The sequence below is a fragment of the Eubalaena glacialis genome, chromosome X, assembly GCF_028564815.1.
Source record: "Eubalaena glacialis isolate mEubGla1 chromosome X, mEubGla1.1.hap2.+ XY, whole genome shotgun sequence".
In the NCBI taxonomy this organism is placed as follows: Eukaryota; Metazoa; Chordata; class Mammalia; order Artiodactyla; family Balaenidae; genus Eubalaena; species Eubalaena glacialis.
Genome location: NC_083736.1, coordinates 102,956,683 through 102,973,023, shown reverse-complemented (window position 1 = coordinate 102,973,023; position 16,341 = coordinate 102,956,683). Strand labels below are relative to the sequence as shown.

At 35.9% G+C, this 16,341-nt stretch overlaps 1 protein-coding gene across 1 annotated transcript in view; it reads left to right on the top strand.

Moving 5' to 3' along the window:
• TRPC5 (transient receptor potential cation channel subfamily C member 5) overlaps positions 1-15,510 on the top strand; it is a 129,384-nt gene extending 113,874 nt beyond the window's left edge. Inside the window, exons 7-10 of the mRNA XM_061177891.1 lie at positions 11,762-11,965; positions 12,199-12,240; positions 13,074-13,163; positions 14,818-15,510. Of these exons, the coding sequence (XP_061033874.1) occupies positions 11,762-11,965; positions 12,199-12,240; positions 13,074-13,163; positions 14,818-15,510 (1,029 nt within the window). The remainder of the gene's footprint in view (positions 1-11,761; positions 11,966-12,198; positions 12,241-13,073; positions 13,164-14,817) is intronic.
• The last annotated feature ends 831 nt before the right edge of the window (positions 15,511-16,341 follow it).

Genomic DNA, 16,341 nt, shown 5'->3' with positions numbered 1-16,341 from the left:
AAGTGATGTCACTTGAGAGATTAGGTTATAACAATGGCTTTTCTCTCTCACATCCTTGGAGGGAAGCCTGCTGCCATTTTATGAGCTGGCTGATGGAGAGGCCCACTCCAGAAAGAACTGAGAGAGGTCTCTGGCCAATATGCCAGCAAGGGACTATGGTCCTCAGTCCAACAGCCCACAAGGAACTGAATCCTGTCAACAACCATACAACCATGCGAGTGAGCTTGGAACAGAATACTCCCTCAGTTCACGCTTCTGATGAGACCCCACCTCTGGCCAACAACTGGATTATACCATTGTAAGAGATCTTGAGCCAGAGGCACACAACTTTCCACACCCAGATTCCTGACCCACAGAAACTGTAAGATAATAAATATTTGTTGTTTTAAGGTGCTAAATTTGGGGACAAAACCAAAAAGGCTCTACTAAGACTTGCCAAATAATTATTAAATGTACCAGTTACTGTTTTACCTAGAGGCACTTTGTTTAACCCAACATACTAAACAAAGTTCATGAAATGGAAAATAGAAATTTTATTAATTTTAATACAGCTTAACCAATAGAACATTCTTTATGAAATGCTTTTTTCTTATCACATTTTAAATATAATTTTACCAAAATTTTGGAGCTTCAGATTTAGCAATTGATAAAAAATATCTGTCATATAGCCTAACTAGCAAAGCCAGTCATCATTTCCAAATCAACTGGCTAAATCATATTTTTTTTGTCTCAAAAAGGAGGACTTGGGCTTCCCTCGTGGTGCAGTGGTTAAGAATCCACCTGTCAATGCAGGGGACACGGGTTTGGGCCCTGGGCCGGGAAGATCCCACATGCCACGGAGCAACTAAGCCCGTGTGCCACAACTACTGAGCCTGCGCTCTAGAGCCCGTGAGCCACAACTACTGAAGCCCGCGTGCCTAGAGCCCGTGCTCCACAACAAGAGAAGCCACCACAATGAGAAGCCCGAGCACCACCACAAAGAGTAGCCCCCACTCGCCGCAACTAGAGAAAGCCCGCACACAGCAACAGACTCAATGCAGCCAAAATAAATAAATTAAATAAATAAATTTATTTTTAAAAAAAGGATGACTTCATTTTTCAATTCAATAAGTATATCAATACTTATTCCTATGATGATCATTTCACTTGTAAATTCTAACACTAGGATGGACAAATTAAAAGATAGAAGATAGGTAGATAGATAGATAGATAGATAGATAGATAGATAGATAGATAGATAGATAGATGATAGATGGTAGCTACAGCATGCAGGCTTCTTATGAGTTTGTCATCTGGATGAAATAAAGTGAGTTCAGTATTTCTTTTAGCGCTATCTTTTTGCTTTGCTTTCACAGAATTCTCTCTGAGTGATTTCTTTTTTTTTTTTTATCTTTGACAATAGCTGGAGAATGGAGAGGTGAGGTTGTTAAAACTGTCATCATTCCTGCCATCCCAGTATAAATTATCTCAAAACTCCAACATCAGCCTGTTTCTAATGCCAAGCCTCACCCTTAGGTTTTTTTTTAATAAATTTATTTATTTATTTGTTTTTATTTTTGGCTGTGTTGCGTCTTCATTGCTGCGCGCAGGCTTTCTCTAGTTGCGGTGAGCAGGGGCTACTCTTCGTTGCGGTGCGCGGGCTTCTCATTGTCGTGGCTTCTCTTGTTGTGGAGCACGGGCTCTAGGCACGTGGGCTTCAGTAGTTGTGGCTCACGGGCTCTAGAGCGCAGGCTCAGTAGTTGTGGCACACGGGCTTAGTTGCTCCATGGCATGTGGAGTCTTCCCGGGCCAGGGATCGAACCCATGTCCCCTGCATTGGCAGGAGGATTTTTAACCACTGCACCACCAGGGAAGCCCCCACCCTTAATTCTTAAATGGGCAAAATATATGAATCAACATTTCTCCAAATAAGATACACAAATGGCTGATGAGCACATGATAACATGCTCAATGTCATTCAGCATTAAGGAAATGTAAATCAAAACCAGAATGAGATACAACATCATACCCACTAGCATGACTATAAAAAAAAACATGAACTGTGACGAGTTTTGGTGAGGATGTGGAAAAATCGGAACTCTTATAGATTGCTGGTGGGAATGTAAAATGGTGCAGCCACTTTAAAAAATAGTATGACAATTCCTCATAAAGTTAAAAGTAGGGTTAGTATATATCTGAGCAATTCCACTCGTAGGTATGTCCCCAAGAGAATTAAAAACATATATCCACACAAAAACTTGCACACAAATATTCATAGCAGCATCATTCATAATAGCAAAGTGGAAACAACCCAAATGACCATCAACTGATGAATAGATTAAAAAGATGTAGTATATCCATACAATGAAATATAATATTATTCAGCCATAGGAAAGAATGAAGTATTGACAGATGCTACAACATGGATGAACCTTGAAAACATGCTAAGTAAGAGAAAGAATCCACACACAAAAGACAAATATTATATAATTCATTTATATGAAATGTTCAAAATAGGCAAATCCATAGAAACAAAAGTAGATTAGTGGTTGATAGGGGCTCTGGGGAGGGGAGGGAGTGCTGGGAATTGACTGCTAATGGATATAGGGTTTTTTAGGAGTGATGAAAATGTTCTAGAATAGATAGAGGTGATGGTTTCTCAACTCTGTAAATGTATTAAAAACTACTGAATTGTACGCTTTAAAAGATGAGGACAGCAACATTCTTATCTGTGATATCTAAGAAACCACTGCCTAACATAAGGTCATGAAAATTATTCCTATGTATTCTTCTGAGACTTTATTTTATGGTAACAGCTTTATTGAGATATAATCCAGATACCATAAAATTCATTTTTAAAAGTATACAATTCATGTTGTTTAAGGGTACAAACTTGCAACTAGTAGTAAGTCCTAGAGATCTAATGCACAAATATTTTTGATAACTGTATTGTAATAAATATTACCATGTTTAAACTGTATTGTAATAAATATTACCATGTTTTAAAAATATTTTTGATAACTGTATTGTAATATAATTTCTTTCTATGGTAATTCCATATATTTTGTTTTCATGTAGCCCAATTTATCTTTGAACTACTTGAAATTATTTAACTAACAGGAACGCAAAAGAGAGGATGAGTGTTAGTGCTCTTTGTTATATATTCATTTTATATACTTATAGTTATGTGTGCATATAAAATTTATTACTCTAATCATTGCAGCAACTCTTCCAATTCTCAAGTAACTTTGGGAGGAATTTATAATTTTACAATTCCTTAATAAAAGATGTTTCAACATCTCAAAAAAAATGGTAATATACGTGCTTCTTTATTAACTTATGAAATAACAAAATCTAGCATTGAGTCTAATAAGTACCTTAAATTCAACCTAGAGCTTCATTTTCCATTTGAATTTGTTGCTCACTTAACCCAAAGCCATTTAGTCCCTCCTAGAGAACATAGAGGTATCCTTGATTTATCCATTAAGAGCTGGCTAGCGGCTGTTCAGATACAGGCAATGGGCATCTCAGAAATCAACAGAATCCTCTACTTCAGTGGTTCTTAACCATTTGGGGGAGGGCAGACTCCTTTGAGAATATGATGAAAGCCCAGAAAAATGCAAAACACCCAATATTTCACATACAATTTTAATAGATTTATTGACTCCGTTAACTTCATCCATAGAACCAGGTTTAAAAATCCCTATTCTGCATGGTGCTGTTTTTGAACTTGATCTGCTAATCCTTTAATATCATAGCTAAGCACTGCTACGTTGGAGAGCAAAGTGAAAGCCTTCATGGAATATCTGAAAGGCCAAGGAGCAAATTCTAGGTTTCACTGACTGAATGTTCACTCAAAAACCACCCTAAGACAAACACTGTAAGGCATAGCTCTCCTTTTTAAGATCTCATGTGCTAGTAGAGAAATATTTTTTTCTCCCTTACACTGTGCACTTTTGACAGTATAGACTATATTGTCTAACCATCTTATTTGGCATTGTTTTAAGTTAAAAGTTTGTGGATATAAGTCACAAGTTAATGTGGCCTCTGAAACAAAGCTCTTACTGCTGTATACATATGATGGGGCCCAAGAACTTTTTTTTAGAACATTTGAAAGTAAATTACCAATATCACACATTTCACTCAAATATTGTCATATATATTCAACTACATTATCACAGTACCATATCTCACTCAAGAAATTTAACATTGATACACTATAAGTATAATTTGGAGTCCATATTTAAATTTCCCTTGTTGTCTTTTCAAACGTGTCATTTACAGATGATAAACTGCAAGAACATTGAAGATGTGTCACTATGAACACACAGAGCCCCTAGCAAAGAGTGAGAGACTTACTGATTCAAGGCATTTAATGAAATCCCTGTGCAATCATTATCTGACTACGAGGCTAACTAAACAGAGACTTCAATGGCTGCACGTGACAAAGAATACAGATTTTACAGAATCAGTCAAGGATAGTCACTAAACAAACACTAAAAACAAAACTCTAGAAGAAGGGGATCAGATTTCCAAAGTAATCATATTAAATTGTTTAAAATGTCTAGTTTCAGCAAAAAACTACAAAACATACACACACACACACACACACACACACACACACACAAAGAAAGTATGTTCTGTACACAGGAAAAAAGATATCATAGAAACAGTCCTTGAGGAAGCCCAGATGTTGGCTTTGGTAAAGACTGAACCAGCTATTTTAAATATCTTCAAATAACTAAAGGAAAACATCTAAAGAATTAAAGGAAAGTATGAGAACGATGTCTCACCAAATAGAAAATATTAATAAAGTGACAGAAATTATTAAAAAAAAGAATCAAATTGAATTACTGGATTTGAAAAGTGCTGTAACAGAATGAAAAATTCACTAGAAGGGCCTAACAGCAGATTTGAGCTGGCAGAAAGGATTAGCAAACTTGAAGATAATTCAATTACCATTGTCTAGACTGAGGATCAGAAAGAAAAACAGGATGAATAAAAATGAACAGAGCTTAAGAGACCTGTGAGACACCATTAAATGGCCAACATACACATAATGAGACACCATTAAATGGCCAACATACACAGAAAAGAGAAAAAAAGAACACAAAGGATATTTGAAGAAATAATGAGTAAAAACTTCTCAAAAACAGTCTACACATCCAAGAGCTCAAATATTTCCTAGTAGGATAAACACAAAAATATCCACTTCTTAGTCAACCTCTCAAAGTCAAAGACAAAGAAAAAATCTTGAAAGCAGGAAAATTAAAAGATAACTGATTTCCCATCAGAAGCAATGGGCACTAGAAGTCAGTGTGATGACATATACAAAATGTTTAAAGCAAAAGACTGACAACCAAGAATTCTATATCCAGCAAAAATATCCTTAAATGAGGGAAAAATAGACATTCTCAAGTACACAAAGACTGAGAGAATTAATGGCAAGAAAACCTTTCCTACAAGAAATGCTAAAAAGAGTTCTTCAGGCTGAAATGAAAGAACACTAGAGAGTAGGAAGAAAGAAAGAAAGAAAGAAAGAAAGAAAGAAAGAGCACCAGAAAAGGTAATTGCATAGATAAATATAAAAGACAACACAAATCTTATTTGGGGGGAACTTTTTTTTCTCTCTAACTTGAAAGATAACTGCATAATTCAATAATTATACGAGTGTTTTGATGGGCTTATAATGTATAATATATAAAGGAACAGTTTGTATATCAGTAATAGCACAAAGGAGGAGGGAAGGAATGGAGCTATATTGTAGCAAAGTTTTTACATATGATTGGAATCAGGTTGGTATTAATCCAAAGTAGATTGTATTTTAAGATGTTAATTGTAATCCCTGGGCCAAGCACTAAGAAAATAATTTTTTAATAGAGTAAATGAAACAAGAGAATTAAAAGGTATATTAGAAAATATCTATTTAACACAAAAGAAATCAATAATGGAGGAATAGAGGAACAAAAAAGACATGCAACATATAGAAAATGGCAAAATGGCAGATGTAAATCTTACTTTATCAGTAATTACTTTAAATGTAACTAGATTAAGCAAACCAGTTAAAAGGCAGAGATTGCCAGACTCTGTATAAGAAACACACATGTTCTAACTATATGCTGTCTACAAGAGACACATTTTAGATTCAAAGATACAAATAGAATGTAAGTAAGAGTGGGAAAAGATATATGATGCAAACAGTAACCAAAAGAGAGCTAAGTGGCTATAATAATTATCAGACAAAATAGAATTTAAGACAAAATTTGTTACTAGAGAAAACAGAGGACATTTTATAACTATAAAAAGGTGAATCTATCATGAAGATTTAACAATTATTAACACATTTCCACCTATCTACAGAGCTGAAAAATACATGAAGCAAAAACTGACAGAACTGAAGGGAGAAATAGAAATTTAACAATAACAGTTGAAGAATTTATTACCCCACTTTCAGTAACGGACAGAACTAGACAAATGACCAAAAAGGAAATAGAATACTTGGACAACACTATAAGCCAACTAGACCTAATGGACATCTATCTATAGAACATGCCATACAACAACAGCAGGATATATGTTCTTCTGAACTGCACATGGAATATTCTCCAGGATAGATTATATGTTAGCTCATAAAATAAGCCCCCCTAAATTTTTTAAAGGATTGAAATAATAAAAAGTATGTTCTGCAAACATACTTGGGAATATAATGAAATTAAATTAGATATCAAAAACAAAATAAAATTTCAGAAATTCACACATAAATGGATAGTAGAGAAGACACTGCAAAATAACCACTAGTTCAAAGAAGAAATCACAAGGGAAGTTAGAAAATACTTTGAGATGAATGAAAGGGAGAGTACAGTATATGCCAAGTTTCCTCAGAAACATTTATAATTGTAAATCTTATGTTAAAAAGGAAATAAGATTTCAAATCAATAACTTAAATTTCCACCTTTATGAAACTAGAAAAAGAACAGCAAACTAAATTCAAAGCAAGCAGAAAGAAAGAAAAAACATAGTAAATTGTTTATTAGTAAAATATTTATAGATTTAGCTCTCCATATTTAAGTCATGACTCATTTTGAGTTAACTTTTGTATTTGTGTGAAGTAAGGATCAAGGTTCTTTTTTCTTTTCTTCTTGTGGAAGTCCAACTATTCCAAGACAATTTGTTGAAAAGAAAAGATTATCCTTTCCAAGTTGAATTGCCTTGACACCTTTCTTGAAAGTCAGTTGCATATATGCATATGCATGCATTTATTTCTGGACTGTCTTGTTTTGTTCCACTGATCTTCAATGCCAATTTGTTGTTTTTCAAAATTAACTATTTTACCTCTTTTGTATTTATATATAAATTTGAGAAGCAGCTTGTCAATTTCTTCAAAAATGCCAACTGAGTTTTGACTGAAATTGTATTGAATCTCTAAATCAATTTGGAAAGAATTGCCATCCTAACTATATTTAGTCTTCCAATTCATGAATATGCCGTATCTCTATATTTATTTAAGTCTTCTTTAATTTATCTCAGTAATCTTTCACAGTTTTCAGTGTTAAAAAACATGTATATTTTTGTCATACTTATTCCTAAGGATTTTATATTTTAAATGAAACTGTTTTTAAATTAATATTTCCTCATTGTTTATTGCTGCTATATAGAATACAACTGATTTGTATCTGGTTCTGTTTGATAGATTTTTTTTCTCCTCATTATGTATCATATTTTCCTGTTTCTTGGCATTTTTGATAAATTTTTATTGGATACCAGACATTGTGAATTTTACCTTATTGGGTGCTGGCTATTTTTGTATTGTTTTAAATATTCTTGAGCTTTATTCTGGAAATCGTTTGATCCCACTGAGGCTTGCTTTTAAGCTTTGTTTGGCAGGACTAAATACACCTTTAGTCTAGGGCAGTTCTGTACAATAAAAATTTTATGCAAGTCACAAATATGTGCCACATATGTTACATTTTCTAGTAGCCACATTAAAATATAGTGAAGAGAAACTGGTAAAATTAATTTTAATTATATATAAATACATTACATATATAATATATTATATTGATACCCAAACCAGAAAAAACAGTACAGAAAATTAAAAACTATAGACCAATATCTTTTATGAACATAGACATGGAAATCCTCAACAAAGCATTAGCATATTGAACCCAGCAATGTATAACACACCATAACCAAATGGGATTTATCCCAGGAATGCAAAGTAATCCATTATATTAATAGTCGAAACAAGAAAAACCCTATGATCATATCAATTGATGCAGAAAAAGTGTTTGACAAACTTCAACATACATTTACGATTTTTTTTAAAAAATGTCTTGGCAAACTTGGAATAGAATGTAACTTGCACAACCTGAACCACAGAACCTACAGCTGACTAAATGTTGAAAGATTGAAGACTTTCTAAGATCAGTTAAAAATGTATATCCGCTTTCAGTACTTCTATTCCACATTGTACTGGAGATCCTAGACAATGTAACAAGGGAAGGAAAAACATTAAAGCCATACAGATTGGAAAGGAAGAATAAATCTATCTCACGATTCTGTATAAAGAAAACCCTAAAGAATCTATTAAAAACTTTATAGAATAAGAAAATGAATTTAGCAAGGCCACAGACTACAAGGTCAATACACAAAAATCAACCATATACTAACAATAAACAATTGGAAAGAAATTTTAAAAGACAGTACCATTTTAAATTGTTGCAAAGAAAATGTAATACTTAGGTATAAGCTTAACAAATCATTATAGGACTTACACAGTAAAAACTACAAAACATGGATGAAAGAAATGACATACTGTGTTCATGGATTAGAAGACTCAGCAGAATAAATATGCTTTCACTCAGCATAAGGTTTTCAAGGTTCATCCATGTTGTGGTATGTATCAATACTTCATTCCTTTCTAAGGCTGGATAATAATAATAATGTACCACATTTTGTTTACCCTTTTATCAGTTGATGAATATTTGGGTTGTTTCTACTCTTTGGCTATTATGAATAATGCTGCTGAACATTTGTGTACAAGTCTTTGTGTAGAATGTGTTTTCATTTCTCTTGGATATGTAGCAAGGAGTGAAATTGCTGGGTCGTATGGTAACTCTATGTTTAACCATTGGAGGAATTGCCGTATTGTTTTCCAAAGTAGCTGCACCATTTCACATTCCCACCAGCAGTGTGTGGATCTACAGATCCTCACCTACACTGGTTATTATTTGTCTTTTTTTAATTATTATATCTATCCTAGGAGGTATAAAATGGTATCTCATTGTGGTTTTGATTTGAGTATACCTAATGACCAATGATGTTGGGCATCTTTTCATGTGCTTATTGGTCATTTGTATGTCTTCTTTCTGGAAATGTCTATTCAAGTGCTTTGCCCATTTTTAAATTGGTTTATTTGTATTTTTATTGTTGAATTATAATTGTTTTTTATAAAGGCACAAGTCCCTTATCAGACATATGATATTTAATTACTTTCTCTTATTCTGTGGGTTTTCTCTTCAATTTCTTCATGGTGTCCTTTGAAGTACAAAGTTTTTAACTTTGATTAAGTCCAATTTGCCAATTTTTTTCCTTTTGTTCCTTGGCTTTTGGTGTCATCTCTAAGAAACCATTGTTTTACCCAAGGTCATGAGGATTTACTCCTAAATTTTATTCTTAAAGTTTTATAGTTTTTATCTATTAAATTTAGTTCTATGATTCATTTTGAGTTGAATTTTGTATGTGGTATGAGGTAGGAGTCCAACTTCATTCTTTTGAATGTGGATGGACAGTAGTCCCAGCATGCCCAACTGATTGCCAAAGGTGCAAAAGCAACTCAGTGGAAGAACAATAGCCTTTTCAGCAAATGGCAAATGGATACCCACAGGCAAAACAAACAAACAAACAAACAAAAAACCCTCAATGTAAACTTCACCCCTTAAGCAAAAATGAACTCAAAGTTGATCATAGAGCTAAATGCAAATCTTACAACTATAAAACTTGTAGAGGAAACCATAAGAGAAATCTTCATGACCTCGGGTTAGGTAAAGAGTTCTTAGACGTAATACCAAAAGCATAATCCATTAAAAATTTGATAAATTTGACTTCACTGAAATTAAAACACTTTGTTCTATGAAAGACACCATTAAGTAAATGAAAAGATAACACGCAAACTGAGAGAACACATTTGCAATTTACATTCCTGACAAAGAGCTAGTATCCAGAATATATTTTAAAACTATCTAAATCCACCTGTAAGCAAGCAAAGTACCCAATAAAAATGGGCAAAGGATCTGAACAGACACCTCACCACAGAGGATATCTATATAGCACATAAGCATATGAAAAGATGCTCAACTTCATTCCAATTTGGGAAATGCAAATTAAAACCATAATGAGATACCACTACTTAATCTGTTAGAATAGTTAAACTTTAAAAAACTTGACAAATGCTAAGAAGGATACAGAGCAAGTGGTGAGAATGAAAGATGGTATAGCCACTCTGGAAAACAGTTTGGCAGTTTATCATAAAGTTAAATGTACACTTACTTCATGATCCAGCAATATCACTCCTAGATATTTAAGCCAGGGGAATTAAACTTATGTTCACAGAAAGACCTGTACATGAATGTTCACAGTAGCTTTATTCACAATTATTAAAAACTGGAAACAACCCAAATGTTCTTTAATGGGTGAATGAATAAGCAAACTGTGGTACATCCACACAACAAAAAACTACTCAGCGATAAAAGGGAATAGATTATCGATACATACAAAACCAGATGAATCTCGAAGATATTAATGCTGAGTGAAATAAGCCAGTCCCAGAAGGTTACCTACCGTATGATTCCATTTATGTGACATTTTGGAAAAAGTAAACTAAAGGAATGGAGAATGGAGCAGTGGTTGCCAGGGGGGTTCGAGAGAGTTTGATTACAAAGGGGCAACATTAGGGAATTTGGGGGGTTGATGGAACTGTTGTGTATCCTGATTGTGGTGGTGATTACATTAGTCCTTCCAGGTCTTAAAACTCCTAGAAATGTATGCCTGTGTGTGTGTCTGTGTGTGTGTGTGTGTGTGTGTGTGCGTGCCTTAATTATGACAGTGCTTACACAGGTACATACACTCATCAAAACTCATTGAACACTTAAAATAGATGAATTTTACTCTGTGTAAATCATACCTAAATAATGTTGATTTTTAAAAAAAACATAAAGTCTCTCCACACCAATCCTACTCCTTAAAAATAACTACTATTGACAATTTAGTGTGTACCTGTCTAGAACATGTAAGCATGTAATATAAAGGGGTTTTCAGTTGGATAAAGGGGATCATTTTACACAATATATACTACTCTTTATGTTGCTTTTTTCACTTAGAGGTTTTATAAATATATGGACAAATGCATTATACGATATGTTTCTACATATAAAATGCTGATAGAGCTACTATATTTTTAATAGTTTGATTATAAGCCATTTTGTGGATGTGACATCATTTATTTAAGCAGTCTCCCACTGTTGGATATTTAGGTTGTTGCCAGTTGTTTTGCTCTTACAAGCTGCAGTGCTAGCGAACAGCCCTGCGCATACCTCTTTTTGCAAGTATATCGATAAGATAAATTTCTAATTGTAGGATTACTGGGTCGTAAGGTAAGTGTAATTTGAATTTTCATAGCTACTGACAGATTGCCCTCTGTAGAAGCAAGTAGAACTTTGAGAATGAGTCAGGGGTGCATTTTGCATTTTCCCATCCCAAATCACTGAACTTCTCTCTTTCATAGGATCATGCCGATATTGAGTGGAAGTTTGCAAGGACCAAACTCTGGATGAGTTACTTCGATGAAGGCGGCACCTTGCCACCTCCTTTCAACATCATCCCCAGCCCCAAGTCATTTCTATACCTTGGTAACTGGTTCAACAACACCTTCTGCCCCCAAAGAGACCCTGATGGTAGACGGAGAAGGCACAACTTGAGAAGCTTCACAGTAAGGCTTTTAAAAATTATGTTTCTTTGTAAACACAACTGTTTTCTCCTTTCCCTCCTTTGTAACATTCCCTGTCTTGAACATCTTAAAATTACTCCAACCTACAGATGCTTTGGGGGTTTGTCAGGCAGTAGCTTCTGTCATGTTCCAGTCCTAATGTTTAGAAATATATTCGAGTGGATGGGCTGCTGGGAGACTGCTGATGTAACCTCTCTGTCCCTTTTCAATGACAGGAACGCCATGCTGACAGCCTGATACAGAATCAACATTACCAGGTAAAGCTTCTTCACAGGAACTAAGCACAATAGTTCTTGGTCAGTTGTGTGAACTTGGACAAATCACTTACCCTCACTGATCCTCAGTTTCCTCGTCTGTAAAATAAGGATGATAAAACTTAAACTGTAGTTGTGAGAACTGAGTGGTGAGTATGTATGTATGGTTGTGTGTGTGTGTGTGTGTGTGTGTGTGTGTGTGTGTGTGTGTCCTGGCACAGTGCCTGACATGTTGCATTAAGTGGTAGCTATCATCATCACCATTACTAACACAAAGCAGGGTGACCATGTGTATACCATTCCCAGAAGCTAAGTTAAAAGAGGCCATCCCTGTAAAGGAGAAGTATAGATTGCCTCTAAGAAAAAGTATCTTGATTATGTAATTAGTGGACATTGAAATCATCAGACTCTGTGACACTGAAGAATGACTTTCTCAACTTTATAAAAGGAAGAAAAACTCTCATCTTACTAGGAAGGTTCAAGTTTAATCTAGCCTGAAGGGAAAGGATGTTGACTGTGACCATTCAAGGATTATTCTGCTCTCATTATTCCATGAATGTGTATCCGTGTTTACCTTATGCTTGGGTGGAAAATTTTCCTTTCAGGTAAATTTGATCTCACTGGCCCACTCTGCCACCAAATTTGGACACATAATAAATTCTTCATTTAGCCAATGGACTTAACTGGGGGGTTTTGTAGAAAATGCCTGGATCCTGTGAGGATTTTCCAATGCAGAGACAGTCTAAGCATATTTTATTTCCTGTGTATGTTTCTTATTTTACTGAGAGTCCAAGAAGGAAACTGAATGCTTCTTCATGTTTTTGTTTAAATTCCAGGAAGTTATCAGGAATTTAGTCAAAAGATATGTGGCAGCTATGATAAGAAATTCCAAAACAAATGAGGGACTAACAGAAGAAAATTTTAAGGTAATTTGATCATAAAGTGGTTTAATTCTTCATTTCACATTTCTTAAGCATCATTTAATCTTCACAGTGTTTGAGGTTTCTGGTGATGGAATTTCAACAGCCTATAATACAGCAAAACCAGCTACAATTCTTATTCTCTCTCTTAGAATAGTCTGTCATCCAGTAGATGGATAGATTTTACCAATGTCTGTCACACCACAATCAGCTTTATGAATAATAAAAATATGCATTCTTTTAATATTCTGGGTTTTTCTCAGTATGGGAATTGAGTGCTTTAAATGATATGGCATGGGTGTGTGATGAGAAGAAACATAGCGAAGGAAAGATGCCTAGAGATTTAAAGGCCTTCTTTAAAAGATATAAGATAAAGACAAAAAGTCTATTATTAAATCTAACATTTATGAAACCCTACCATTACACATTTTTGGCTGTCACATTGGGATGTTATTGGCATCTAGTGAGTAGAGACCAGGGTTGTTGCTAAAAATCCTACAATGCACAGGACAGCTCCCTACGACAAAGAATTACCACACTCAACATGTCAATTGGTTGAGAAACCCTATCCTAGAACACGTATATATTTTCTAAGGAACATAAGAAGGCTGTTATCCTAATCCATAGACATAACTCATCAATTGAGGGCCTGCTATACACCAAGCACTCTGCTAGGTGCTGGGGCACAGTCATGAGCAAGATATAACCAGCCCCTACTCTCTCGTGGAGTCACACACAATAATAATAGAGGCGAATGACTGAGTATTCTAACAGCATCAACACAGGGTGCTGTAGAGACATAGAAACGGGGGAACATCCAACTGGGACTTGGGGATTCGAGGCAGGCTTTCCAGAGGAAGCCATGTTTAAGCTGAGGTTTGAAGGAGGAGCCAGATAAAGGAGAGTTGGGGAGAAGAGTGTTCCAGACAGAGAAAACAGCACGTGCAAAGACCCAGAGGCAAGAGAGGATATGTCCATACAGGTGGACAGTAAAAAGCCTGGGGAAAGAGCAGGAAGGAATGAAATGGGAGAGATCGACATGTACCAGACCTTGAAAAACCTTGTAGTCTGTGGTATGGCATTTTTCCTTTTTCCTAAGGTCAGCGACAAGTTACTAAAAAGTGTTAAGAGAACGACATGATCAGATATAAGCTTTTCAAAGATGGTTTTTAAAAGCGCGATCTAGTATCTAGGCAGCCAGTTAGAGATAGAAGACATTTCACAGGCACTTGAATAAACAAGGTCCCCTGGCCCAAAACAGTAGTCCCATCTCCTGACATTCCACTTCCCTAGTTTTATTCCTGAGAGTCCTAAAAGCTTTTTCCTCTTCAGTAGTACTTTTCTACGCAGATTCCAATGAGAGCCCTACTCTAATACCTTCATTGTTGGTTAACACTTCAGTCTGTTGGCGTGCTCCTGATAGGGAGGTTCTGAAATCAACTTTACCAATTGCACATTTTTTTCCCAATGGCCAGCTCTGCCCACAGCATTGTTAATATGTTTTTCTTGTGCTGGAATAATGTGAGATTTTTCTGGTAGTTCATGTACCTTGTGATTTGCAGTGAGGCAAAACCTGGAACATTCTGAAGGATACCCAATGTGCCTATTTTGAACTAAAGACCAAGCTTCTTAACATAACGTGTCTTCTCTCTTGCCCTAGGAATTAAAGCAGGACATTTCCAGCTTTCGATATGAAGTGCTTGACCTCTTGGGAAATAGGAAGCACCAAAGGAGAAGTTTTTCCACTAGCAGCACTGAACTCTCTCAGAGAGATGATACCAATGATGGCAGTGGCGGGGCTCGGGCCAAATCCAAGAGTGTCTCTTTCAATTTAGGCTGCAAGAAAAAAGCCTGCCATGGGCCACCTCTCATCAGGACCATGCCAAGAGTTGGTGGTGCCCAAGGGAAGTCAAAAGCTGAGTCATCAAGCAAACGCTCCTTCATGGGTCCCTCTCTCAAGAAACTGGGTCTCCTATTCTCCAAGTTTAATGGTCATATGCCTGAACCCAGTTCAGAGCCGATGTACACAATTTCTGATGGAATCGTTCAGCCGCACTATATGTGGCAGGACATCAAATATTCTCAGATGGAGAAAGGGAAAGCAGAGTCCTGTTCTCAAAGTGAAATTAACCTCAGTGAGGTAGAATTAGGTGAAGCCCGGGGCGCTGCTCAGAGCAGTGAATGCCCTCTAGCCTGTTCCAGCTCTCTTCACTGCGCATCCAGCATCTGCTCCTCAAATTCTAAACTTTTAGACTCCTCAGAGGATGTATTTGAAACTTGGGGAGAGGCTTGTGACCTGCTCATGCACAAATGGGGTGACGGACAGGAAGAACAAGTTACAACTCGGCTCTAAGTCAAGCCGGTACCACCTGTTCTGGAACTCAGAAAATTTCTCATTTCTTTGCTCTCAGAGGTGACATAGAATATGATTCCCTCACTGCCCCCCACTAGACAGGAGAGTGAAACTCCTATTGTTTTCACCATCTTTTATAGCCACATTCATTTTTTGTTCTTGTTATTATTATTACTATTATTTGCCTTTTTATACCTACAAACACTAAGTCCATTTCAAAACCAACTGAAGGGGTGTTTGCCCCTAATCAGCAGAGGTGCAGTCGGGTGCTTAACCCTTTGGCTTTGCTTTTCTTACCCTTGCTTCCTTGAAGCTCCAGGTGCCACTTTGCTACTGTCGCTGCCGCACAGATTCCTGACCTTCCTCAGGATCTCACACCATTTCCCCACAGGGCTGAGGGCTGTGCTCAGCAGTCCCCACCAGCTATCAGATAAGGCAAACTAACTTGCCTATCTTTGTTGCCCTTCAGTGCTCCATGCTGCCCATTCTGGTTCAATGAACAGCATCAAAGGGAAACTGAATAGACTCCAAAGAATTGTCAGCTTGTGGTTTCTAGGTATAACTGGACTTCGTGTTGTTTTTGCTTTTAAATACTACAACTTCTCCTTATCATGGGGGCTGTTGAATTTTTTGTTTCTTAAAGATTTGTGAGTTTCCTAATGTATGCCAATGAATATTTACCCCATAGTATATGTCATATCTAATAAGTTAGTGAATTCCTTTCCTGTGTTTGTGTATTTCAGTTAGCTTACTACATTTTAAAATTTGATAGCATCGAGATTAGTATTTAGGATGTGTACTGTTTTTTAAAAACTTCTACTGTACTCTAAT